Below are 25570 nucleotides of genomic sequence, written 5' to 3'. Positions count from 1 at the left end.
ATTTTGCAGCTGGTATTTGGGTGCTTGGGTCTCCTTAGCTGATTGGGAAAGCTAGAAGCTTATGTTTGAGGAATTAGGCATAAAGGGCAGATTTCCCAGACAGTAAGAGCAGAGAAAGGACCCAGCTGGTTGGTCTCAAAGGCTGGGAGAGACTCGGAGACTGAGGTGAGGAAGGGGACACTCTGGAGGGGGGGAGGAGGGAGGAGCAGAAGGGGTGTCCCCATTCTTGCTTGAGGTCAGAAAGGGCTCTCTGGGCAGTGTGCCCAGCCCTCCCACACCTTCCTCCTTTCTCAGAAGAGTCTGGGCGGGGGCGGGGGCAGGAGTTGGCTGGGGCAGATGGAGCCCTATTTAAGGAGCTCTCTTTGAGAACATCACTGCAGATCCAGTCCCTGGAGCGAGAGAGGAGGCTTCATTGGTAAGCGCCACCCCCTTTCAACTCAAGCAGGGTGAGGGTAGGGTGGCTCCTGAGCCTGCTGGCTTGCCTGTCCCTCTTGAGGGATAGGCTGCAGCTCGGCCTTGTGAGTGGGAATAGTACTCAGCCCTCAGTTTGACTCTCTAGAAAGTGCAAGTGTGTGTCAGGGAAATCTTTCTCCACCCGTCTCCTATCTTTCAGGTACTTCAGATGAGATCTTCGGGGAGCTGGGACTGTTGGGCTGCTATCTTGGGGATCCACATTTGGAGCTCCCTTCTGGCTCAGGAAGCCACTTAGTCCCTAGAAAGATGCCCTTCTCAGTAGGTATGTTCTGGCTCTTCTTCCAACCCGTTACCCCTCCAGCTTCACATCTGGTCCCACTAGGAGGAGCAGCACATCTGGGCATGAGATGATGGGACTAACTCGGCAGTGCCCACGGAATTCTTGCCTTGGCCCTTAGTTCCCTCCCCTCATATCTTACATTAATTCCTTTTGAAATTTAAAGAAACTTTGCCCCTTTCCCTAGCAACGGGTCCTATTTTCAGCTCCAAGCTAGACCCTCCCTGGGATAATAGTTATCTGGAGATCCCACGTTCCTTATCTGACCCATCCTGGGAATGGGGGAAAATTCACAGGCGTGAGCATGGGAGGGCAGCATCCAGGCTGAGAGAACTTTGGCCACCTGGCTCTGAGAACTGAATTCCATAGGCTGTGAGCTCTAGCAAATGCCCTAGGGACTCAGTTCTGGTGCCCGGCTGTGCTACACCACCAATACATGACCCATATCGAGGTCATGGCTCAGGCTCACATCGTCCCAGCCAGGTGCTCCGTAGGCTACTCTTCTGCTCAAAGACTTGAATGACCCTCCAAAACTCCTTACCCTGTCATTAAAGTCTTTCCTAGTGTGGCCTCCACTTAGCTTTGAAGCCTGATCTTCCAGTGAAGCCCTGCTGCTTCCTGCTTCTGCTGCCATGGTTCCTCCTCAGTGCTTCAAACCCTCCTCCCCATCACTCTGTTGGCAGCCTATGCATCCTTTAAAGCCTCTGTCAGGTGCCTCTTTCAAGAAGCCTCTCCCAATGGTAATATGATCTCTTAGAAATCCTCCATACTCCCCTCCATTACGGCTCAATTCATGAGCCCCTTAGTGTGTCTAGTCCAGTGTTCTGCACACAGTAGCTGTTTAATTAATGTTCCTTAAATTTTTCTGAGTGTGTCTCATCAATGAAGAGGCAGGCAGTGTAGTGTGGCCTAGAGGTTGAGGCTACAGTCAGATTTCCCAAATGCATTCTCTATGTGTGACCTTGAGTTAGTTGTTAACCTCTGTAGGCCTCATTTTCCTCATTTTAAAATGGGAATAATAATTATATCCACATCAAAGTTTTGTGAAGATTGTGTTAATAGTTTCTATACAGGGCTTCAGCACATGGCCTGCTCCCTTGAGTAGAATGTGAGCTATCCGGTTGAGAGGTGGCCTAAAAATTGGTCAGTCAAAATTCATTGAGTGAAGGGCTCCAGGTGAGATGCCAGGGTTCGGTAAGGCTGGGACAAGGCTGGGAGCAGGAGGCCACCAGGATCAGAGTTTGGTGGCCCAAGCCCTGCTGGGATCTAGGACCTCTGGATTCCTACCCACTGTGTGACCTGGGGTGAGTCATTTCTCTTTGGCCTTGGTTTCCCAGCATAATGTAAATTGAGGGGGTTGGACCCGGATGACCAGCAAGATCCCTGGCAGCCCAGATGTTTTATGATTTCTAAGCATCTAAATGTCAAGTTCAAAGAAAAGATCAAAGAAGGAAGCATCCAGGCTCCCTGAAGGACTCCTTTAGATCCACAGGACCAGGAGCAAGCACTGGGGTTTGGAAGTCCAGGGCCGGCTGAACTGAGCTGAGTGGCAGCACCTCCTTCAAAAGCCTCTAATCACAGGATAGGGGTAAACTCGTGTGCAGCATATGGGCATTTCCAGAGCATAAGTGGGAGCCTTGGGAGAAATGTGTGTGAGCAATGCAGATCCCTCAGAGACGGGGGAAATTGAGACTCCAAGGGTTTGGGCCCAAGAGGATAGAGAGGGAAGGGGAATCAGGACACATGTTACTTAGTGTGAAACCCAAGATTTACTTGAAACCTGCCTTGTTTCAAAACAAGATTTGAGGGGGTTTACATGCATAAAGACAATTCTCCAAGATTAAAACAAAATCTGTAATATAGATATGTAGTACATTTTAAATGTGTATCCTTTTGACCCAGAGATTCAATTTACTATTTACATTTTTATTTTTAGTTAGAGATTATTACAAACTTACAAGAAAGTTGCCAGAATAGTGCAAAGAACTCTTGCTTATCCTTCTACCATATTTACCAACCATTAACCTTTTGCCCTGCTGCTTTCTCTCTCTGTCGTCCTTATTTCAAATCTTGCTCCTTGTCCCAATAATGTCCTTCATAACAATTTTTATTCTGGTCTGAGTTCCCAAACAGGATCATTGCGTTGCTTTCATGTTTCTTTAGTCTCCTGTGACCAGAAACAGTTTCTCTGCCTTCCTTTGTCTTTTATGATATTTTTGAACAATAAAGACCAGCGGGGTTGTGTCTCAATTTACGATTATCTGATGTTTCCTCATGATTATGCATTACTGCTGAATTGATGTGGTGTTTTCCAGTTTAACATATCAGAGATCACATGATGTTGACTTGTCTCTGGTAAAGAAAAAAATTTCAAGACACTGCTGTTAAAGATGGTAGGAAAGACTTTATTCAAGAAGGAGTGCTGCAATGGGGTTCAAGTGTTTCCCACTGCTTTCCCTACTACCCTTCTAAGTTGTTACTGTTTGCTTTGTAATTAGTAAATACCTTATTGGAACATACTTTGAAACTATATAAATATCCTGTTTCTCATCAAACTTTCACCTATTAGTTTTATTTGTTTGTATTTTTAATTATCACCTGAGGATATTTTTCCATTGATTTTTAGGGAGAGTGGAAGAGAGAGGGAAAGACAGAGAGAAACATTGATGTGAGAGAAACACATGGATCGGTTGCCTCCTGCACGAGCCCCGACCAGGGCCCGGGCCAGGGAGGAGCCTGCAACCGAAGTATGTGCCCCTGACCGGAAATGAACCCAGGAACCTTTGGTCAGCAGGCCTGTGCTCTATCCACTGAGCCAAACCGGCGAGGGCCCACCTATTAGTTTTAGTATCTATGAATGATTCTCATCTGAATCAATTACTGTAATGGCTGGGAATGGTGACTTTCTAATTTCATTATTCCTTCTACTGTAAGGAAGAGCTTTCCTTTCATATTTATTTATTTAGATAATATTAGTATAGACTTATGCATTCTTATTTTATTTTATTTATCTGTTCCTGTGACTATTTTTTTTGATGCTTACATTGTCCCTGATTTGCTAGTGGAAGTTCCTTCAAACTGGCTCCTTTGTTCTTTTTTTTTTTTTTTTAATCCTCACCCAACAATATTTTCCCATCTATTTTTATTTTTTATTTTTATTTTTCCCATTGATTTTTAGAGAAAGTGGAAGGGAGGGAGAGAGACAAAAAGAGAAACATAGATGTGAGAGAGGCACATCAATTGGTTGCCTCTTGCACCCGGCCCTGGGGCTGGGGATGAGCCTGCCATCAAGGTACATGCCCTTGACCAGAATCGAACCCGGGACCCTTCAGTCTGCGAGCTGATGCTCTATACACTGAGCCAAACCAGTTAGGGTTCCTTTGTTCTTTTGACATTTTTTGAGTAGTCCTTTATTTTCTGGCACAATTTGTTCCAGCTCATCGCCTACCTTCCTTGCCACAGCCTTGGAATGAGCCATTTTCCAAGGGGCTTTGCTCCTTTTAGTGGAGAATGGAATTTAGAACCAGAGATCTGGGAGCTGGCTGTGCTTGTTGCTACTGGAGTGTCATTGTTCAATGATTCAATTTCTAATATGAAGACTTTATATTCTACAGTTTAACACTTGTGTTTGTGATCAAGCTGCATATTCAAGGATATTTGTTTTCTCACTACTACTACCCTTAGAGCTGATGCTCTCACCACTGAATGAACTATCCTCACTACTTCCAAATATGACCACACATCATCATCTTATTTTGCCTGTATTGCTTCAAAAACCTATCTGCAGTCTCTTTTTTATACAACATCCAGAATAATTTTTTAAAGGTCGATCACATTTTCTCCTGTTCACAACCTTCCCCCCTAAGAATAAAGTCCAAAATCCTCAACATGGCTTCAAGGTGCCATAGGATCTAGTTTCATCTTTAATCTCATCAACTACCACTTTTTCACTCACTCACAGGAAAACATTCCAGCCTCAGGTTGTTGCACCTGCTTCCCCCCCCCCCCCCCCCCCAGGTATTCAAATGGCTTGCAAAGGTCTTTGTCTCCACTCAAGAGTCACTTCTTTAGCCCTAGCCAGTGTGGCTCAGGTGGTTAGGTGTTGTCCCATGCACCAAAAGGTTGCTGGTTCAATTCTTGGTCAGGGCACATGCCTGGGTTGCAGGCTTGATCCCTGGTGAGGGGCATGGAGGAGGCAGTGGATCTATGTTCCACTCTCACATTAATGCTTCTCTCCCTCGAAAAAAGAAAGAAGTCACTTCTTTAAAGAAGCCTTCTCTAAATATCCCACTGAAAACAGCACTCCATCACTTATCAGACATTATATCATATATGCACCCATTTGCTTGTTGTCACCCTCTATTTCTCTACATTGCACCTTTAAAGTAAGTTCCATGAGGGCAAGGACTTACTTGGGTTTCTCCTGTAGCCCCAGTGTCTCAAATACTGCCTGGCCTATTGTAGGCTCTCAAATGCCTGTTGAATGAATGAAGATAAATGTCACTCCTTGTGGTTTTGGCACCCATCATGCCCTCTGCCTGGCTTCTCCCTCACCCTTTTGTTTGCAGTGCCAGCTTCTTCATCCTCTGTAGATCTCAGTTTAAATGTTATCTCCTCAGAGAAGCCTTCCCTGATTACCTTATTCTAATTAAATTCCACTACTCCACTTGCATTGTCCATTTCAGCTGCTATTTTCACTGTAGTACTTATGACAATTGCCCTTTATTTCTTTGCCTGTTGCCCCACCCCGTGTCTTCCTACTAAAATGCAATTTCCGTAAGAGCAGAGACCGTCTATTCACTACTGTATCCCAGGGCCTAGTACAAGTTGCTGGCAAATAACAGGCACTCAAGAAATTTATTGGATGGGCTTTCAATGGCTAAAAACTGGAAGGAATTCAAATGTTACAGAAAATTGGGAAGATGTTAAAGAATGAGGTAGCTCCATGTGCATGGGCATGAAATGATGTCCAAAGTATACTTAATATAAAACTGTTTTGGCAGGTGGCAAAAACAGTGAGATTCCTTTCAAGTGATTAGTACCATGTGTACAGAAAAAAATAGATTGGACCTCAGTGATCATTTGGGGGTGAGGGATATTAGAAAATATTTTAACTTCCTATATTCTATATTTTTGTATTGCAAACTTAAAAAAAAATCACTAATATTTGAGCGTTTAGTACCTGCCAGGCACTGTGGTAAATATTTTTGTTGTTGTTGTTAATCCTCTCCTAAGAATATTTTTTCCATTGCTTTTCAGAGAAAGTGGAAGGGAGGGAGGGAGAGAAACATTGATGTGAGAGACACACAGAATGGTTGCCTCTCAAATGTGCCCCCCCTGGGCTGAGGAGCAAACCCCCAACCTTGGTATGTGCCCTTGGCCTGGAATCCAACCCTCGAAGCTTCGGTGCATGGGCTGATGCTCTAACCACTGAGCAGAACTGTGGTGAACATTTTATGTGCAGAATTTCATGGCATCTTCTCAGAAACCTTATGCTATAGGTTCTAATACCATCATATCCACTTGCAGTGAGGAAGTTGTTTCAGGGACATTAAGTAATTCACCTAAGGTCGCACAGCACACCTATATCACCTCCCTATGTTTTGTCATTAAAAAGAAAAAAGGAAAGGGAAACACGATGAAACTAGGAATAACAAATTTTGATCTAGGCTTTGCACAAAACAGGCTAAGCAAACTTGGCTCTGAGCTCCCTAGAAACCAGGGCAAAGAGAAAAATATGATCAGTTATGAGATACTTGGTGTTTCAAAGATTAAAAAACCCCGCAAACGAACGAACAAAAAAACCACTCACCAGGAGAAACCTTCCCCAAGTGCTGAGGTTTCAGAGAACTTTCCATGAAGCTCAGACACAGTAGTGTTCAATCAAACGATCTATATCTTCAATAACATAGCTGAATGCCCAGGCAGCTTTGGCCACTTACATGAAAGTTCAGTAAAAGCAATTCCACAAGGAGCCAGATTTATACAGCCGAGGTATCACATCAGGAGGTCTGGCTAGCTAGCCCATAGTTAAAACTGGATGTGTGGACCTAATGCTCCAACAAACACACACAATTATTGCAAATTCAACTTATTAATGACTATTAGCAAGATTCAGGAAACTAGGAGTGACATGCAACTTGAATTGCAATGCTAGTGAATTTTCCAGGTAGGTTGGGTTGGTTTTATGCTTCTTTAACAAAGAAACTACGGCTCAGGGAGCCTAGTTACATGACTAGAAAACGTCAGCGCCAGCTCAATGTCTTAGATCTCCCTTCCCCAGCCACGCCTGCCACCTGTGCTTCAACAGGAGCTTATGCCCTCAGAAGCTCTCTGTGGGTGGTGGGGTGCAGGGCCTGCGAGGGTGTCCTGCACGCTGCAGGCGGGTGAAGCGCGGGGGGGGGGGGGGGGGGAGACAGGGAGGGGCGCTGGGTGCAGCCAGTGAGGAGGCACATTTCCCCCCAGTGGGCCCCTCTAACCCCTCCCAACTCTTTGAACCCCAGACAGGGAAGTGAGGCTCACATTACACAGAAAACACCCCAGCTCCAAACATACAAATGATCCCGCAGTGTACACTTGACTACGTTCATTTATTTTTCACGACAAGCTGGAGAGAGGTGGGCCCTCAGCTTGGGGAGTTCGGGGAGCTTTGCTAGAAGGAGGAGAAGAGAGGGAAAATGGGGGCTCACCGCAGGCTTCTAAGGGGAAGAGATGGGGAGGAGGAGAGAGAGAGGAAACAGCGGCCAGGCCCTTCTCCCACCCACACCCAGGCCTCCCAAGTCCACGTAAAAGGAAAGAGTAACAGGACACCCGCCCAGCGGTGTCCTTCATCCCTCCTCGCTCTTCCCCCACCAACCGGCAACAACAGGAGAGACATCAAGGCCGCGCGGGAGAGGGGCGGCGGGCAGTGGGTCAGGGCAAAGCGGACAGGTGACCGGGGCACCCAGCCCCCGTGCAAACCGAGGTCTCCCTTCTGGCCGAGGAGGAGCGGCGCCCTCAGCCCAGGCCTGTCCTCGCCTTTCGGCGGCCGCGCTCCGCCGCTTCCCCGGCGGGGCTGCTGTCCCCGCTGCCGCTGCCGCTGCTGGCGGGCGGGCGCAGCAGGCGCCTCCGCGCGCGGACCTCGGGCTCGCCCACGCGCGGCGCGGCCCGCAGCAGGAACTCGCCGCCCCGGAAAGTGACGCGCACGTCGGTGCGGGGGTACGTGCCGTACACGCGCCGCAGCTCCCGGCGCACGAAGTCCGGCAGCTCCAGGCGCGGGCCCCACGCGCGCTCCACGCGGCCCCAGCGCAGCTCCGCCTGCAGGCTGCCGCCCTCGGGCCACGGCGCCCAGCTCGCGGCCCCCGCCTCCGCGGGCGCCGGCATCAACGCCCCCGGGTAGCCGGGCGCCGGAAGCGGCGGGGGCAGGGCGGCGGCGTAGGCCGGCGGGAAGGCCCACCAGAGCGGCGCGGCCCCCGGGCACGCGCCCGCGCCGTGGAAACAGTGGTACTCCCGCGGGGCCGCCCGGCCGCTGGCGCTCGGGGCCTGGATGGAGGGCAGCAGCAGGGGGCCAGGCAGGTAGGTGTAGGTGAGCGGCTGCAGCGGAGGCCAGGCGCCTTCCCCGGGCTCCAGGCAGCTGTAGGAGTACATGGTCGGAAGCGCAGGCGGCAGGTGTGTTTACTGGGGCCGGTCCTGGTCCAGACCTGTAGGGGGGTGGATGGATACACTTCGTTCTTATTAACCACCAGTCCCTGGGACCTGCTAGTCAAGGGCTCTGAATCTTGAGGCTGAACTTGCCTCCTGACTTCAGGGAACCCTGCCTAAGGTGTTGGCTCCCGCCTTACCTCTTGTCCCAGGTCGGGTTGGAACCCCGCTCTCCCAGCACACAATATGGACCCAGCACCTTTGCAAGCCAAGCCCTTAGTCCAGAAATGCTGTTCCACTCACTTATCTCCTTCAGCCAGGGCAGTTGGTCCTCACAGGCAGGGGTTCCTCTCCCACTTTTTAGTTGAGCTGCTCCCCTGCAGGCCCTGCCCCAGCCACACCTCCCCGTTTCCAGGCAAAGGGAAACACCTTGAGCTGGCCAGGAGCTAGCCAGCCTGAAGGAGCTGCTGGTTGTACCCACAGTAACCGAGATGCCGAGCCCTGTGCTCCGTGATACCCTCACCACAGCTTGCTCAGACTCACAGACAGTTATGATAAGGGGGAAATTCAGCCTCATGTCTGTCTCAAGTCCATGCTGTGGCTATCTCACAGTCCTTCTGCTCGAGAATGTTACATAAAAACTTACAGTTCTTCATATATATATATATATATATATATATGTTTTTATTGATTTCAAAAAGAAGGGAGAGGGAGAGAGAGACAGATAGGAACATCAGTGAGAGAATCTTTGATGGCTGCCTCCTACATGACCCCTATTACTGGGGATCCAGCCTGCAGTGCATGTGCCCTGACCAGGAATCCAAGGTGACCTCCTGGTTCATAGGTCAACGTTCAACCACTGAGCCACTCCGGCTAGGCAGAACTTCTAGTTCTTAATAATCGTGTGCAGAACATAGTGATATCATTATCATTTAATAGATAAGGAACCAGAAACTCAGAGAAGTTAGGCCATTTCCCAGGTTCACAGTCGGTAGGTAAGAAGCACAGTGATTTGAACCCAGAAGCTAGTTGGGGGAAGCCAGAAAGATTGCTTCCAGTCCTCTCTTGCTTTAGGTCACTACCCTCCACCTTTTTCTTCCCCAGTGGGGTGGATAGTAATCACTGAATGATTAAAATTGGTGCCCTCTCCCAGCTGCTGGGTGGCCAGGCCATCATAATTTCCTCCTGCCTTCTGTTGACTCCGACAGCTCTGGGTGGAGCTTGCAGGGAGGAATTGAGAAAAAGAGAGGGAGAGAGCTCATGGACACCGACAATAGTGTGGGGATTGTGGTGGTGGGGGAGCGGGGGAAGAGGAGTGTGGGTAAAGGTGGAGGAGGGGATAGGGTGATAAATGTTGATGAAAAAAATAAAATAATATATATATTAAAAATAAAATCACAGAGTTCTTAAAGAAAGAGTATTGAAAATGGAAGGGAGGGAAGAAGGAGACATATGTAATACTCTGCAATACTTTAAGCAATAAAAAAAAAAAGGAAACTTGGGGGGACCCTCCCTCCAGCTGTAGAAAGCTCTGGGAAAAAGTGAAGGAGACTGAGAAATTGTTAGGTAGGAGGGGAACCTGGGTCAGAGAAGTTGGAAGCCAAGGAAGGAGAGAATTTCAAGGAACGAGAGTGTTTGTGTATCTATCTGTACCAGGATCCAGGAACTCTGATATTCAAGAAGTCAGGCAAGCAATATGGCCTCAGTCACACCCCATGTCCCCTCCTAGTTAGCTCTGTGCTTGGCAACCAGGAAGGGAAATCGGAGATAATTACAAGGTCCAGCCCTGGTGACAACACTAAAGGATGACTGGTTACACTGACTGTGAAACCAGATGGCTGGGAAGCTCAGAGTGTAACCAGGGGCATCAAGTGCAACATAGGGGCCAAAGTCTTTCCTATTATTTCACATTAGTCTGGCCTTTGGCAGTCTTCCCCATTCCCTTGTTCCCCAATTGGACACCCAGGGAGGGCTAAGTAAAGACTCAGGGTTTGCTTTGAATGAAGGCACGTGCTGGCCAGAGATTGAAAGGCAGGGGCACTTCTTTTGTTCATTTACGGAGGCCCTACCGTGCCAGGCTCTGTGCTGACTGTTGGGTTTCTTGTCCTCTATTCTCACCACCAGGAATGCATAGATGAAGGTAAGGGTAGGGGTGGGGAGAAATGGCCACCTTCCTTCTAGTCACGAGGCTTTCTGGAGCAGGAGGGGTTGCTGCAATTGCTTGAAGTCTAGAAGAGAAATGATGTGTGTGTGTGGCTTAGGAGAGACATAGGAGGTAAGAATAGGGTCTGAAGGGGAAGGAGGGAAATGAGACAGGCTGGTGGGAGATGAATTCTGAGGGCAAGGCCTCTGGGGATTCCTAGGGACTCCCCAAGGACTGGTTGAACATACTCTAGCCCTTGGACGCCAGGGCTCTTGTGTTGGTCCATTTGCTGTGGACAGGGGCCCTTTACCAGGTTGTCAGGAAGGAGGAAGAGAATGATATTCCTGTTGGCAACCATCAACAAAGGCATAAGGACCAAAAGGTTGCAAGACTTGTATGCCCCTGCTTCTCATTTAATGCCCACAAAATCCTCATAAGGCATAATATGGAGGCTTACAAAAGTAGGGTCCCATAACAAAGAAGTAGAGCTAGGGGAAGGGGCCCAGGTCCCCCAGCACTAAAGGCCATGCTTGTTGCCCTATTTCCAGGGAAACAGCAGGTCGTGGGTGTGTGCTGTTTGATTGCCTGGAAACCTAACCAGGCTTACAAGCCTGCTGGGAGAAGACATGGGGCATCCTCACCAGACTAGACTGAGCAACATGAAACTTTGAGGGCCTGCAGGGGTAAGAAGAGGACAGACTCTTGTTCTGGGATCCAGCTTGTCTGGACCTCTTGCTTATTGTATGAATGTGAGTGAATCTCTTTGAACCTCAGTTTCTTCATCTGTAAAATGGTGATGATAGCACCTGCCTCCAAAGAATGTTGTGAGGACTCAACAAGAGAATGCACATAGAGTTCTTTTTTAAAAAATATATTTTATTGATTTTTTACAGAGAGGAAGGGAGAGGGATAGAGAGTTAGAAACATCAGCCAGCTGCCTCCTGCACATCTCCTACTGGGGATGTGCCCGCAACCAAGGTCCATGCCCTTGACCGGAATCGAACCCGGGTCCCTTCAGTCTGCAGGCAGACGCTCTATCCACCAAGCCAAACCGGTGCTGGCCACATAGAATTCTTGACATGATACAGGGCACATATTGGGAGCTCATTTCTCCTTATATTTTATTATTACTATTATTAATAGGAGGAGGTTGGGCTGCATGGTAGCTCTCTTAGGGCCTGTGCCCACAGCTCACGCTGGGTCTGTCTGTTCTTGAGGGGCTCACAATCCAGCATTAGGGAGTCCCAGGTCGTGCCACTGCCATCTCCTTATCTGTGTCATCTGTGCATCCAGGCAGACAAAGCTTGCAGGAAGGTGCTGAGCTCTCATTCTCTGAATTAATGCTGAGGAAGGACAGGGGAGTTGATTTAAACTTGTCTGAGTGTAAACCAATCAGGAGGCTTTGGCTAGACATAAATGATAAAGATTTATTTGATGATCTTGGGATTTGCAAATGGGAAATACAACTAGGCAATACCCAGAGTGTTCCCAATAAGAGATAAAAGCTGTGAGTTCTTACAGTAAAAAGTACATTCTTGAGAAGAATCAGTCCTGTCCTCTTAGCCTCTGGATTGGTCCGAGATGGGAATCACACAGATGTCAGATGGTCTGGACCAGCCGTGGGCAAACTACAGCCCGACGGCAGGATCCGGCCCGTTTGAAATGAATAAAAATAAAAAATAAAAAGGACGTACCCTTTTATGTAATGATGTTTACTTTGAATTTATATTAGTTCACACAAACACTCCATCCATGCTTTTGTTCCGGCCCTCCGGTCCAGTTTAAGAACCCATTGTGGCCCTCGAGTCAAAAAGTGCCCACCCCTGGTCTGGACACTCAACATTCTTCCCCAATGTCTGCAGGGGGTTATCTACAGATTTCCATACATACCTCCAGGCATTGTTGCACAATGAAAGGTTCAAAAGTTTAAGTTCCCAGGGTAATTAAAGCAAGAATAGAATCATTTCCTCATGCCTCAGCCTAGTTTGATTTTAGTAATTTAGCCGTTTGACCACAGTGACTCCGTTTTATTTCTTCACTCTTTCCTCACCCTGAAACGACATTAAGCTCTGAGGAGGGGATGAGCAGGTCCGGACAACAGGCAACCCGCCCCTTCTCCCAAGTTCTCTTTTGGGGTCCGTAAGGGCACGTGCCCATAACAAACATGGCGGCGGCGGCCTCGGGCGCGGGCTCCTACCTGCCCGCCGGCCGTCCGGGAGCTGCGCCGAGCCAATCGCTGGGCGGGGGCGGAGGCACAGGCTGGGGAAGCAGCCCGGGGCGCGCAGGACCCCTGCTGGCTCCTGGTTCCGGGCAGCCGGGAGCAGGCTTCGGCCGCCACGATTGCGGTGAGGGGTTGACCGCGGCGGGGCTGAGGGGCAGGAGCGGGCCGGACTGGGGGCCAGTCGGACGCAAAAGGCAGACCGCGGGGGACGGGAATGCAGTCCGCTCCGGGAGTCCTGGGTGCTGCCCGCGGGGTCCCCGGGGTGACCGGGCTGGGGGTTGGAGAGTCTGGGTCAGGGTGGGAGAAGCCTGGGCGCGGGCGGTGCGGGTGGAATCCTTGCCCTGGGGCTCCCTGGGGCTGGGGCGCGCGGCATGCATGGGGCCCGATCCATTTTATTAACATAAAGGCCCTTAGCCCAGGTGACGTAGTAGAGCCTCTTGGGGAGCTTTAGAGGAACACCAGGCTGGACCCCATCCCTAGAAATTCTGATTTAATTGGTCAGGGGTGAGGCCGGGGCTTGGGTGCTGTTGATTAGGTGATTTTAGCGTGCAGACCGGCTGCAGATCCATCTCGAGTTTCAGCGCCAGCCCCCGAGTAACGAGCTCCTGCGGGGGAGGGGGAGGGAGAAGGCCCCTCCCCTAATCAGGTGAAATTCCTTTTCCAGCCTGAGGAGGAGGGCAGCCCACCCGCGTGGGTTTCCCCAGGGCCCTGGCCGGTCGGGCCTTGCTGTGGGGACACTGGGCAGGAAGACAAGGCTCGCGATGGCCAAGCAGAAGGCAGAACGGAGAGATACAGTGGGATCTGGGGGTGCTGCTCCTCCCGAGGGTTGGAGAATGCGCATATTGGCCTTTTCGGGGCAAATCCACCCGCCATGTATTCGTTGAGCACCTACTGTGGTGAAGGAGCCTGGTGGAGGCAGGGAGCAGAAATCAGAAGTGGGTCTGACCTGGCCCTGCCCTTAAGGAGCCCATCGGAGGCGGGAGGAGGATAAGGGAGGCATTTGGATCCTGATGCAGGAGCCAAGGGGTTTGAAAAGAGGAGAGGACACCTGACCGCGTGTCCTTTGGAGGCAGGTGCCGCTAACCTGGCCCTTGAATCAGCAGGATTTGATAAAATGGAGGTGGGCAGGTTGACGTGAGAAATGCTGAAATGTTTTAGTCAAAAACCCCCGTTTTGAATCTGGGCTTTAGCACTTAATCTCTCTGTGACTTGGGGCCAGTTATTTAACCTCCTGAGCCTTGGATGGAGATAGTAACCAGAGTTGTAAGGATTCATGATAATGGATATAAAAAATTGACAAATTCCATACACTTGAGACATGGTGCATAGTTACAGCAAGGGTAGTGAGGAGGAAGGAGCAGCATGAAGAAAGTTGTGAAGGTGGCATTTAAAAGAGAATCTGAGGTTGGGAGTATATACCAGGCAGACAGGAGCATCAGTGTTGGCTGCTAGAAAGACAACTTCAGTCATGGGTTTGACAGAAGGGACACTGACTGAAATCTTTGAAAAGATCATGAAACCAAATGTCAGAGTCATGAAAAAAAAAAAAGTATTAATAGCTACTGTTTATTGAGGGTCTTCTATGTGCCAGATACTGTGCTTGATACTGTGTCTACCTTTTGCATTTCAGCCCACAGCAATTTAAGGGGTTGACTTTGTCCTTCTCACTTTATAGATGATTCTGAGGCCCAGGGAGAGGGAGTGGCTGGCTCAAGACCACACAGCAGGGAACGGAATGGCTCTCCACAAAGTGCCAAGGTGGGGGTGGATTCTGTTACAGGATATTTCAGCAGGTTATGCACTAGGCTGGGTGGGCTCTCCCTGGCGGAAGCAGGGATGTTATTCTCTGCTAGGGTGGATCGAGGGTGGGAGGCTAGTAGGGGAAGGCATTTTCTGATGGAGGAGCAGAATCTGGAAGAGAAACCCTGTGAGTGACCCTGCATACTCCCCTCACAGCTTCTGCTCCTGGACACAGGCTTAGCTGGACAGGCTGCTTGGCCTCTAGCCCTGCCCTGTGCTGGGGGCTTGTGTCTGGCATTCCCGAATATTGTATTTGCCCCTGCTCATTGCAGGCCCTCCTCTTCTGACTTTTAAAGTCTCTCCACCTCCTTTACCACCATCAGAAGAGACCTGACTGCCAGGATATTGCCGTGCTGCTGCCCTGATGTGTTATAAGTGAGCCCAAGGAAAAGCCAGTTTCTGAGCATCTTCCATGTGGTTTGCCTGGTGCCCAGGACATTAGTTTAATCCTCCCTGCACTCCTATAAAGATGGCATTATGACCCCATCTTACAGGTAAGAAAACCAGGACTCAGACTGGTTAAGTGGCTTGCCTGAGGTTACACTCTTAGTAGGAAGTGCAGTTGACATTAACCCAGAGCCTTCTGATGGCACAGTCATAGCCTTTCCATCTCACCCCCTCAAAGGTTTTCTACTGTTGTCCAGGTGGGGGAGCCTGGAAGGTTTACCTTCTCCAGCAACTGGGGCAGGTCACTGGACATCTGGGTGGGAAAGGGAGCTTCACTGCCTTGGACAAAGGCTTCGGAGGTGAGGTAGGGGAGTTCTGATTCCCTGGGGGATCAGAGAAAGTGAGCCAGGTTAAGATTAGTAACAGGAGTCCATTGTGCTTTACAGCCCCAAAGCACCTTTATACCCCATCCTTGTGTGGTGGGTAGGGAAGGCTGCAGAGGTTCAATAGTAATAATCTCTAAACCACACTTACCATGCTGAGTGCTTTAGGGTCTTTTCTCATTGACTCACTGACCACTAATGGTAGCCTTAGGAAGGTTGGCCCCTATTGCAGATCAAGAAACAGGCACAGAGAGGTTAAGCAAATTGCTCCAGGGCACACAGGGACTAAATGGTGAAGTCAGGACTTCCAGAGAACTCCAGTGTGTCTTCTCTCAGCTCTGTTACTTAGAAAGTGCCAAGGGCACTTGTAGGGTGACGGATATGTTCATGATCTCAGTTGTGGTGATGGTTTCACAGGTGCATACATGTTAAAACTGATCGGACTGTACACTTTGAATATGTGCAGATTATTGTATGTCAGTGATAGCTCAATAAAGCTGTGAAAGAAAAGAAAAGCATTTCCCACCAACCATTCCTTCAGAGGTTCAAAGTTCCAGAGAGAAGCCACTTGGCCATCTTCCTGCTTTGGGGTAAGGTAGGACCATTGTGGCCTGGGAGAGGTTCTCATAGACTTAGTGGGTGGTTTCAGGTAGTTTTGGCTGCTTCTCCTTCTCTCCTTCCTCCACCACTAGGCATGGACTGGCAACAGGCTGGGAGTGTGTACAGATCTCTCTCTTTTTTAAAAAATATATATATTTTATTGATTTTTTTTTACAGAGAGGAAGGGAGAGGGATAGAGAGTTAGAAACATTGATGAGAGAGAAACATCGATCATCTGCCTCCTGCACACCCCCCACTGGGGATGTGCCCACAACCAAGGTACATGCCCTTGACCAGAATTGAACCCGGGACCCTTCAGACCACAGGCCGATGCTCTATCCACTGAGCCACACTGGTCAGGGCCGTACAGATCTCTTGAGTAATTGCCACTTGGCTTCCAGTGAGTCTGAGAGCGACCCCAGGGAGAATCTCTCCTCTTCTCCCATCAGACCCTCTTTCTTTACCAGCCAGTTACTCCCAGAGCAAGAGTGTCAAGTTCAGCCCATTCTCCTTGAGAGGGAGGTAGAGGGAGAAGACACAGGCCCTGTCCTCGAAGGCCCCCAGTCAGGCTGCAGTGGGCAGGCAGGAGAGTCTGCTGTGCAGGGGCAGAAGGCATCAGTGAGGGCTGAGGAGTTGGAGAAGGTCTCCTGGACACGGTGCTGGCTCCTAAAGGATGGGTGAGATGGAGATGGGGAGGTGGAGAGGGTGCTTCTCATGGGAGGCTCCAGCAAGCACAAAGGCCCGGCCAGAGGAGAAGGTGGCTTGAAGATGCGAGGCAGGCCTGGCTGGACAGGCTGGGAGAGGCCAGACAAGCAGAGGCCCCTGAAGGCTGCGCAGGGAGCGGGAGCCATGGCGGGTAATGGGGGAAGGACCGGTCCTGTGGGGTCATTACTGTTGGACTGGGGCTGAAGTCAGCTCTCTAGGGCCTGACCTTGCTGGGAAACAAGTTTTGGCACTGTGTGTGTGAGTATGTGTGAGCGTGCGTGTGTGTGTATGTGTGTGCTCACCCACACGCACATGTATGCATGGACATAGAGATGAGGCCCATGGGCAGGCTCGGGTCACAGAGGCTCAGCCCTCAAGGGTGGGTATAAGTCTCCTAGGGTTGTTGTAACGACCACAAACTGGGTAGCCTTAAATAACCAAAACGTATTCTCTCACAGTTCTGAAGGGTAGAAGTCCAAAATGAAGGTGTCAGCGGGGCTACGGTCCCTCTGGAAGGCAGATCTGGAGGTGTCTATCCTTGCCTATTGCGGCTTCTGGCGTTTGCCCTAATCCTTGGTATTCCTTGACTTGTCGCTGCATCACTCCAATTTCTGCCTTCGTCTTCATCTGGCATCTCCCTGCTGTGTGTGTGTCTGTCTCTGTGTCCAAATTTCCATCTCCTTATAAGGAAACCAATCATGGGATCAGGGCTCATGCTAATTCAGTATGACCTCATTTTAACTTGGTTACATCTACAAAGGCCCTATTTCCAAGTAAGGTCACAGAGGAACTGGGGGCTAGGACTTGAACACATTTTTTGGATGCAGTTTAATTCACAACAGGGAGTGTGAGGAAAGGAAGCACCCATAGCTTCCCGCTGGGGGTCAGTCAAGCACACGTGAGCTTGTTTCTCTAAAAAGAGAACGGCAGCTTTGAGCCTAACAAAAACGACGGACTTAATGCCTCACTGTTTATTTTATTTATTTATCTATTTTTAAAATATATTTATTTTTATTGATTTCTTACAGAGAGGAAGAGAGAGGGATAGAGAGTTAGAAACATCGACGAGAGAGAAACATCGATCAGCTGCCTCCTGCACACCTCCTAGTGGGGATGTGCCCGCAACCCAGGTACATGCCCTTGACCGGAATCGAACCTGGGACCCTTCAGTCCGCAGGCCGACGCTCTATCCACTGAGCCAAACCGGTCAGAGCAATGCCTCACTGTTTAAAGGGCACTCATGGGCGTCGGCCTGCGGACTGAAAGGTCCCAGGTTCGATTCCGGTCAGGGGCACGTACCTGGGTTGCGGGCACATCCCCAGTAGGAGATGTGCAGGAGGCAGCTGATCGATGTTTCTCGCTCATCGATGTTTCTGACTCTCTCTCTCTCTCTCCCTTCCTCTCTGTAAAAAATCAATAAAATATATTTTAAAAAAAATAAATAAAAAAATAAAGGGCACTCATGGACCAGCAACGTGGTGTCACCTGGGAGCCTGTTAGAAATGCGGAATCTCAGATTCCTCCCCAGACCTGAGGAGGAACTACGTCTCAGCACAGTCCTCAGGCACATTTCAGTTGGAGAAGCAGCGCTCCACTAAAAATCCTACCTTTGTTTCCTTTCCCACCCGTGACCCTCAGTCCTGCCAGCCAGTTTCTGCGCAGATCGGCCTGGTTGGGAACCAGGCAACCACGCTGTCCTTTGTCCTCTCTTTTCACGTAACACGTTCTTGAGTTTCTCTTCCGTGTGTCGAGTTTCTCCGTGTGCTTCCGCTTCCTAGAGAGCATCAGCTTGCTGAGCCAGTCCCTTTGTTGTGTTCTTGGGCTGTGTCCAATTTTTTGTTTGTAGATGTGGCTGCCATGAACATCTCTATACACATTCCTTTGGGGTTAGCTCCTCGAGGAGGAATTTCTGGAATCAAAGTGCATGGGCAGTTGTGGACTCTTATTGTGCTTCTATATCTATGGGACTTAACGTCACAGCAGGTTTCTCCATTTATCCAACAGTTTGTAAGAACCTGATTTGGGAGGGCAAGTGGCAGATAAGGCTTGGGAGCCAGAGAGGCCAAGGTTCAAATCTACATGTTTGCTGTGTGACACTGGGCCAATTACTTAACATCTCTGAGCTTGGCGTTGCTCTATAATATTGTAATAGTGCTATACACTTTGTAGGGATTTTGTAAAGCTAATAATGACATCACCAACATCCATTCACTGAGCCCTTTCTGTGAGTTACCTTATTTAATCTTTTAAGTGTCTCTGCAGAGTAAGCGTGATCATCTCCTTTTTCCCTTTACGGAAGAGGAAACAGGCTTGGGTTAAGTGGCTTGCAGTTATATTGTAGGTACGCCGCCTGCCCAAGCCCAGGGTTGTTACGTCTAGGTCATGCAGGGCAGATGGTGCACATGAAAGAAGGTACTGAGCACATAGCCCGAGCAAGGTTGGCCCTGGCTCAGCACTTGTTGGACGCCTGCCTTTGCTTCCCACGCCTTATCAGCTTCCTCGGGTTACTCCCGGGTACGGTGGCGAACACAGCACTGTTTCAGCTGTATGTCATTACCAATTCCCCAGCTCTGTTTTATGCGCAAACTTTCTCCCAGTTGGAAATGAGTTTTTAAATGACTCACAGGTCTGTGGTTTGGAGCACAGCTGGCTCTGATCCTTGCAGCTAACCAGCTCCTTCTTCCCCAGGGACAAGGATGGCCAGACTGCACGTGGCCACGAGTGCATCTCAGCGCTCCTAGGCTGAGGCTGAGGCTGGGCTGGCAGCCATGGGGCTGGGTGGGCCCCAGGCCTGGCTGTTGAACTTGCCCACAGCTGTGGTCTATGGCTCCCTGACCCTCTTCATCACCGTTTTGCACAACGTGTTCCTGCTTTACTATGTGGATACCTTTGTCTCAGTGTACAAGATCAGCAAAGCTGCCTTCTGGGTCGGAGAGGTAGGCCAGTGCTGGGGTGGGAGTCGGGCAGATGGCAGTGCTGGGTCCCGCCAGGAGCATGGGGGCAGGCCGGGCTGCCCACTGAGGCTCAGCAAGAAAAAAAGCTGAGCTGGAGGCCTTGATGACGCTTCCGTGGGGATTACACCAGTTCTGGCCACTGTCCTATGAGCCAGGGACTGTTTTATGTATTCACATACATTAATGTACCAGCTGGACCATGGCCAGGTGGGAGTTTGATGGGGGCAGTGGCCCGTAGAGTGGGTTTTAGCAGAGGGGCTGACCTGAGTGAAGTGTGCAGGCAGGAAAGCTGTTGTCATCTGTAAGAGGTGGTGAGCAGGCGGGGTAGGGGAAGCCCTGGGGAAGAAGCTGCCTGGAGCCCACCCGTCTCCCCTCTGCCCGCAGACGGTGTTTCTCCTGTGGAACAGCCTCAACGACCCCCTCTTCGGCTGGCTGAGTGACCGTCAGTTCCTCAGCTCCCAGCCCCGGTTTGTGTCTTGGGGGAGGCTCACCACTGGTCCTGTCCCACCCGACCCTTCCCCGGGACTGGAGGACCCCCCACCTGTGTTTGGGGTGGGGAGAGAAAGGGAGACCGTTTTCAGCTATTGTCGAGGCTTCCTCCGCTCCCCGAGGTCAGGGCAGACTGTCTGGGTTGGCAAAGTGGCCTTGACTAACTGTTGGCCTTGATCACCTTGTGGAGAGATTGACCTCAGGTCCGCTTGTCTGGCCCTCGGGACTGGGCACTCACTACCTCACACTGCTGCTTCTGGCAGATTACTTTACCCCATCCCTGTCCCAACCCTGAAGAAATGGTATCACACCCCTCTTTGGCCCTCAGCCCTGGCAGCGGGCAAGGGAGCAGAGGAGGGAGTACCCCCTGGTGAGTTGTGCTTCCTAATTGGAGGCTGCGGACTCGAAGCTCAGTGGGACACCCTAGGGTGAGTCCCACATTCTGGGCCTCTGTCCCTCTTCTGGGTCCTGAGCAGGGGGGACTGGGAACCAAGGCTGCAAGGGCACCTCCCGACAGCCCTCCTCTCCCTGGCAGGTCAGGCCCTGGGCTCTCCTCGAGGGCCGTGGTGCTGGCACGGGTGCGGGCACTTGGCTGGCATGGGCCGCTGCTGGCGCTGTCGTTCCTGGTGTTCTGGGTGCCCTGGGCCCCAGCAGGCCTGCAGTTCTTGCTGTGCCTGTGCCTCTATGATAGCTTCCTGACGCTCGTGGACCTGCACCATCACGCCTTGCTGGCTGACCTGGCCCTCTCGGCCCACGACCGCACCCACCTCAACTTCTACTGCTCCCTCTTCAGTGCGGCTGGCTCCCTCTCTGTCTTTGCCTCCTACGCCTTTTGGAACAAGGAGGACTTCTCTTCCTTCCGTGCCTTCTGCGTGGCACTGGCTGCTGGCTCTGCGCTAGGCTTTGTGGGGGCCACACGGCTCCTGAGGCGGCGGGTAGAGGCGGCCGGTAGGGAGCCAGGGTGTCCAGACCTGGCTGCGGATAGCGGGTGAGTGGCCAGCACTGTTCCGAGTCTGATTTCAGTGCTGATCCCCTGTCTGATGGGTGGCTGTCCTGGGGTGGGGGTGGATCTGGCCCAGCCCTAGGCTGTTCTTGACTCCCCTCTGCCCCATAGCCTGTGTGGAGAGGAGGCGGGCAACATCACCTTGGGCCAGTACCTCTGGCAGCTGGCGCATCACCGGAACTTCCTGTGGTTCGTGGTCATGGACCTGGTGCAGGTATGGGAGCAGCCTCCCCCACCCAGGATAGGCTGGGTAGGCCTCACTCAGCGGAGTAGGGTTCTCAAACGCTGGGAAGTCAGTCCTGGGCTTCGCGTGATGACTGCAGGGTGATTCGAAGGCAGGGACACAGGTTGGGTAGTTAGAAGACCTGGGTTCTAGCACCATCTGAGCTCCTAACTCCTTGTGAAGTCTTAGGCAAGTCTCAGCCTCTGGGGACTCTGTGACAAACTTTTAAAAATACCAAGTGCCACACCTAAAACACAGGTAGTATATAAGCTAGCCAAATCGTTTTTATGTCATTAAGCTTGCTTTACTAAGGTGTTTTTAATTTAAAAGGAAAAAAAACTTTTAACTGTTCTAATGACAATGTTATCATTCCTAACTTTAGCAAAATTCGATAAGCAACAGGAATTGGTTTTAGGTCTTGTTGTGGCATGTTCCATGCTGAGGGACGGGGGATAAAGGCTGCTCTTGCCCCGGCCGCCCCCTGCCCGGCAGCCTCCTCACCGCCCTGTTGGGTTTCAGGTCTTCCACTGCCACTTCAACAGCAACTTCTTCCCCCTCTTCCTGGAGCACCTGTTGTCAGACCACATCTCCCTCTCCACCGGCTCCTTCCTGCTGGGTGAGTGGTGTCTCGGGCAGGCTGGAAGGGCAGAGGTTCGCACCCAGGACCCCTCGCCCAGCTGCAGGCACAGCCACTCCCCAGCTCGCGCCTGGGTGGCAGAGGGCACAGTCTGTGGTGGGCTGCACCTCCAGCCCCCAGCTCTGTTTTCCTGAGGAAGGGGTGAAGGAAGCCTGTTGTGGGTAGGAGGGGGCAGGGCTGCTGTCATGGTGGTCCTCTCGGTGATGGGGCCGCCCAGAAGGAGACGGCACAGTGTGCCGGGCCTGGCTGTGAGTCCGGACTGTGCTTATTGACTGTTTGGCCTTGGGTGTTTTATTTCCTATCTCTGGGTCTCCATCTCTCTCTCACCTGTAAGGTAGGAGTAATAGTACCTACCTTAAAAGGCTGTGGGGATTAAATAAAAGGATGCAGATTAGCTCTCAGCACAGAGCCTGGCAAACCCTGATTCTGACTGTTAAAATGTGGACAGTTGTGGAAGCTGCCGCAGTGTCCCGACAAGGCTGCACCCCTTCTCCTCAGGCATCTCCTATGTCGCCCCCCATCTCAACAACCTCTACTTCCTGCCCCTGTGCCGGCGCTGGGGCGTCTACACCGTGGTGCGGGGGCTCTTCCTGCTTAAGCTGGGCCTGAGCCTGCTCATGCTTCTGGCCGGCCCCGACCGCCCCGGCCTGCTCTGTCTCTTCATTGCCAGGTATGCCCTGCCCTCCCTCACCCCACACCTCTGTTGCACCCCTTCACTCTTGCCTGCTTTCTCTCTCTGCTGGCAGCAACCGTGTCTTCACGGAGGGCACCTGTAAGCTATTGACCTTGGTGGTCACTGACCTGGTGGATGAGGACCTGGTGCTGAACCGCCGCAAGCAGGCGGCCTCGGCGCTTCTCTTCGGCATGGTGGCCCTGGTGACCAAGCCAGGCCAAACCTTGGCCCCACTGCTGGGCACCTGGCTGCTGTGCTTCTACACAGGTGAGGGCCCAGGGACTGGCAAGGGGCTTGCCTGGCATACCAGCTGACAAGCCTGGCTCTAGGTTTGGTGAGGGAGAGAATGGCAACTGGATTACCCTGGGTGCCACACCTCCTCTGCCTCTCCACCATGAGTAGAAAAACTGGGTTTCTGATTCTTCTTTCAAGAGTTCATTCATGGATTCGACAAATATGTATAGAACACTGTCTCTGCCAGGTGGTGCTCTGAGTGCTAGGGAGACAACAGTGAGACATACGAGGTCCTCGCCATCGTGAAGCTTAATCTAGTTGGGAGGAGGGGGATGTGGTGTTATGTAGCCAAACAAGAAAGTAGCAGATGGTGATAAGAGCAGGGGTGAAAACACAGCAGGTCTTCAACAGATGGGGTTTTGTTCAGTGTTGCTGCATTATAATGTTGATGAGATGCTGTAGGAACTTCACTTGTTTATATCGATTAGCCTATGCCAGTGATGGTGAACCTTTTGAGCTCGGCGTGTCAGCATTTGGAAACCCTAACTTAACTCTGGTGCCGTGTCACATATAGAAATTTTTTGATATTTGCAACCATAGTAAAACAAAGATTTATATTTTTGTTATTTATTTTATATACTTAAATGCCATTTAACAAAGAAAAATCAACCAAAAAAATGAGTTCGCGTGTCACTTCTGACACGCGTGTCATAGGTTCGCCATCACTGGCCTATGCTAAAGTTGGTTCATTATACATTGTTTCACTTAGAGTCACAGAACTTATTGAGGACATTGAGTGAGGCCTTATTGTAATGTGTCTGAAAAGCTACTTAGTGTGGTCTGGGAAGGTCTCTCTGAGGAAGTGACAGCCAGATATGAACTGAATGGGAAGGATTTGGTCTACAAAGATCTCAGTGGATCCCAGACAGAGGAGTGACAAGTGCAAAGGCACAAGGTATCAGGAGTGGTTAGATCAGCGGTTTTCAACCTGTGGGTCACGACCACTTTGGTGGTCGAACGACCCTTTCACAGGGGTCGCCTAAGACCATCGGAAAACACATATTGAATATATAATTACATATTGTTTTTGTGATTAATCACTATGCTTTAATTATGTTCAATTTGTAACAATTAAAATACATCTGCATATCAGATATTTACATTACGATTCATAACAGTAGCAAAATTACAGTTATGAAGTAGCAACGAAAATAATTTTATGGTTGGGAGTCACCACAACACGAGGACCTGTATTAAAGGGTCACGGCATTAGGAAGGTTGGAACCACTGGGTTAGATGAAGCTGGAAATGTTGATGAGGGCTCTGGAGAGCAGGGCAGGGTTTGGATTTTATTCTCAGTTCAAAGAGAAGCTGTTGGAAGGGTTTTAAGCAGAGGGTGACATGGTCTGATTTGTTTTTAAGAGGTGGCTCTGGCTGCTGTATGGAGAATGGATTGTAGGGAGGCTGTGGCAGAGGCGATAGAGACTTGGACCAGGGTGGTGCTAGGAGGCTGGAAAGAAGTATTTGGGGTTGGGATGTGTTTTGGAGTTGGGTGGAGGTGAAGGATTGGCTGTTGGGGAGTGCTAAAGTCAACCAGGGAATCTAGGAAGACTTTGAGGCTTTTGGCCCATTGGGTGGATGGCAGAAAGGGAGGAGCAAGGTTGGGGTAGAAATCAACGTGTTTTGGTTGTGTATGTGTGGCATCTGAGATGTGGCACTGTGGACCTGAGAGGAGCACAGGGCCGACTCTGTTCTTTCTGCACGCTCTCGTCGCAGGTCATGATCTCTTCCAGCAGTCCCCACTGACCCCTGTGGGGAGGGCCCAACCCTGGCCAGAACCCCCGGCCCCACCCCCGGTTCAGGCCCCTACACTCCGCCAGGGCTGCTTCTACCTGCTGGTGCTGGTGCCCATCACCTGTGCTCTGCTGCAACTGTTCACCTGGTCCAAGTTCACGCTGCATGGGAGACGCCTGCGCATGGTCAAAGCCCAACGCCAGAATCTGTCACAAGTCCAAACCCTTGACATTAAGACAGTGTGAGAGGTGCAACAAGGCCACTCTGATGAGGACACTGCCCACAGCTCTGGGCAGGAGCCACTTTTGCCCGCCTGGTGTCCTGCTCCCCTGCCTTCATTGGGTGCAGCCTTGAGATCGAAGGGCAGAACGGGAGCTCCTGGGTCTGAGCCAGGAGCGTCATTGGGTCTGAGATCGTGCTTGGCTACCTGGCCCAGCTTGGGCAAGAGCTGGGCCAAATTTGCTCAGGGACCTGCTTGCCCTTATGGGCAGGAGTAAGAAAAGGACCAAGAAGGGATGGGAATGCCCTGTGGTCACATGGGGTCGCCACAGGGCACAGAGGCCTATCCCCCCTGCCTGGGGCTGGGGCTTCATGTGCGCTCAGGAACCACTTTGATACTGCCTTTCCTCCAGTCGGGGTGCTGACTGGGAGTCCCACCCACTCCGCCCTCCACCCTTCCAGTGGTGTCTGCCATCTCTGCTTCAGTTGTGCCTGAAGTAGCATGCCCCCGCTGCTGCAGGGCTTCTCCACGCCCACCTGGCCTCCTAAGAGGTTCAGCTCATCAAACGGATTAAAGTCATTCTGTTCCCATTCCTGAGGTCTGTGCTGTGCGGGCGTGGTGGGGTTGGGGAATAGGACTCATTTAATATGAAAAGCACTCAAGAGCACTTTTCCAGAGTGCGTGGAGTGGCCACCCACATCAGATCCACAGGCAACAGGGAGAGCCTGTGGAC

The 25570-nt window shown here is 50.9% G+C and overlaps 2 protein-coding genes across 11 annotated transcripts; one reads left to right on the top strand and one right to left on the bottom strand.

Annotated features, from left to right (window-relative positions):
• Positions 1–2510: 2510 nt before the first annotated feature.
• On the bottom strand, positions 2511–8804 carry CUNH10orf95 (chromosome unknown C10orf95 homolog). Of its 4 annotated transcripts, XR_004972141.1 has the most exons (5): positions 8572–8804; positions 7608–8430; positions 6564–6801; positions 5164–5227; positions 2511–3103 (listed from the first exon to the last, which is right to left on the bottom strand). XR_004972141.1 is itself a non-coding variant. In XM_036336162.1 (2 exons), exon 2 carries the CDS (start codon positions 8375–8377, stop codon positions 7748–7750), a length of 630 nt encoding a protein of 209 aa, XP_036192055.1. In that variant the 5' UTR covers positions 8378–8430; positions 8675–8803; the 3' UTR covers positions 7191–7747. The 4 variants fall into 4 exon arrangements, 1 of the variants encoding a protein (XP_036192055.1); XR_004972142.1 differs by lacking the exons at positions 5164–5227; positions 6564–6801; XR_004972143.1 differs by lacking the exons at positions 2511–3103; positions 5164–5227; positions 6564–6801 and adding an exon at positions 7191–7403.
• MFSD13A (major facilitator superfamily domain containing 13A) lies at positions 8173–25526 on the top strand. 7 transcript variants are annotated; one of them, XM_036336152.1, is made up of 12 exons: positions 12730–12859; positions 14411–14493; positions 14808–15029; positions 15772–15900; positions 19299–19546; positions 19949–20031; positions 20589–21041; positions 21168–21270; positions 21799–21895; positions 22415–22586; positions 22663–22856; positions 24600–25526. In XM_036336152.1, exons 5-12 carry the CDS (start codon positions 19379–19381, stop codon positions 24860–24862), a joined length of 1533 nt encoding a protein of 510 aa, XP_036192045.1. In that variant the 5' UTR covers positions 12730–12859; positions 14411–14493; positions 14808–15029; positions 15772–15900; positions 19299–19378; the 3' UTR covers positions 24863–25526. The 7 variants fall into 7 exon arrangements, with proteins under 7 accessions (XP_036192049.1, XP_036192045.1, XP_036192043.1 ...); XM_036336150.1 differs by lacking the exon at positions 15772–15900 and having other exon boundaries at positions 14859–15029; XM_036336149.1 differs by lacking the exon at positions 15772–15900.
• Positions 25527–25570: the final 44 nt, after the last annotated feature.

This window comes from Myotis myotis, unplaced genomic scaffold (assembly GCF_014108235.1).
Source record: "Myotis myotis isolate mMyoMyo1 unplaced genomic scaffold, mMyoMyo1.p scaffold_m19_p_15, whole genome shotgun sequence".
NCBI lineage: Eukaryota > Metazoa > Chordata > Mammalia > Chiroptera > Vespertilionidae > Myotis > Myotis myotis.
The sequence above is the reverse complement of the archived record's forward strand: the minus strand, read 5'-3'. Positions and strand labels throughout refer to the sequence as shown.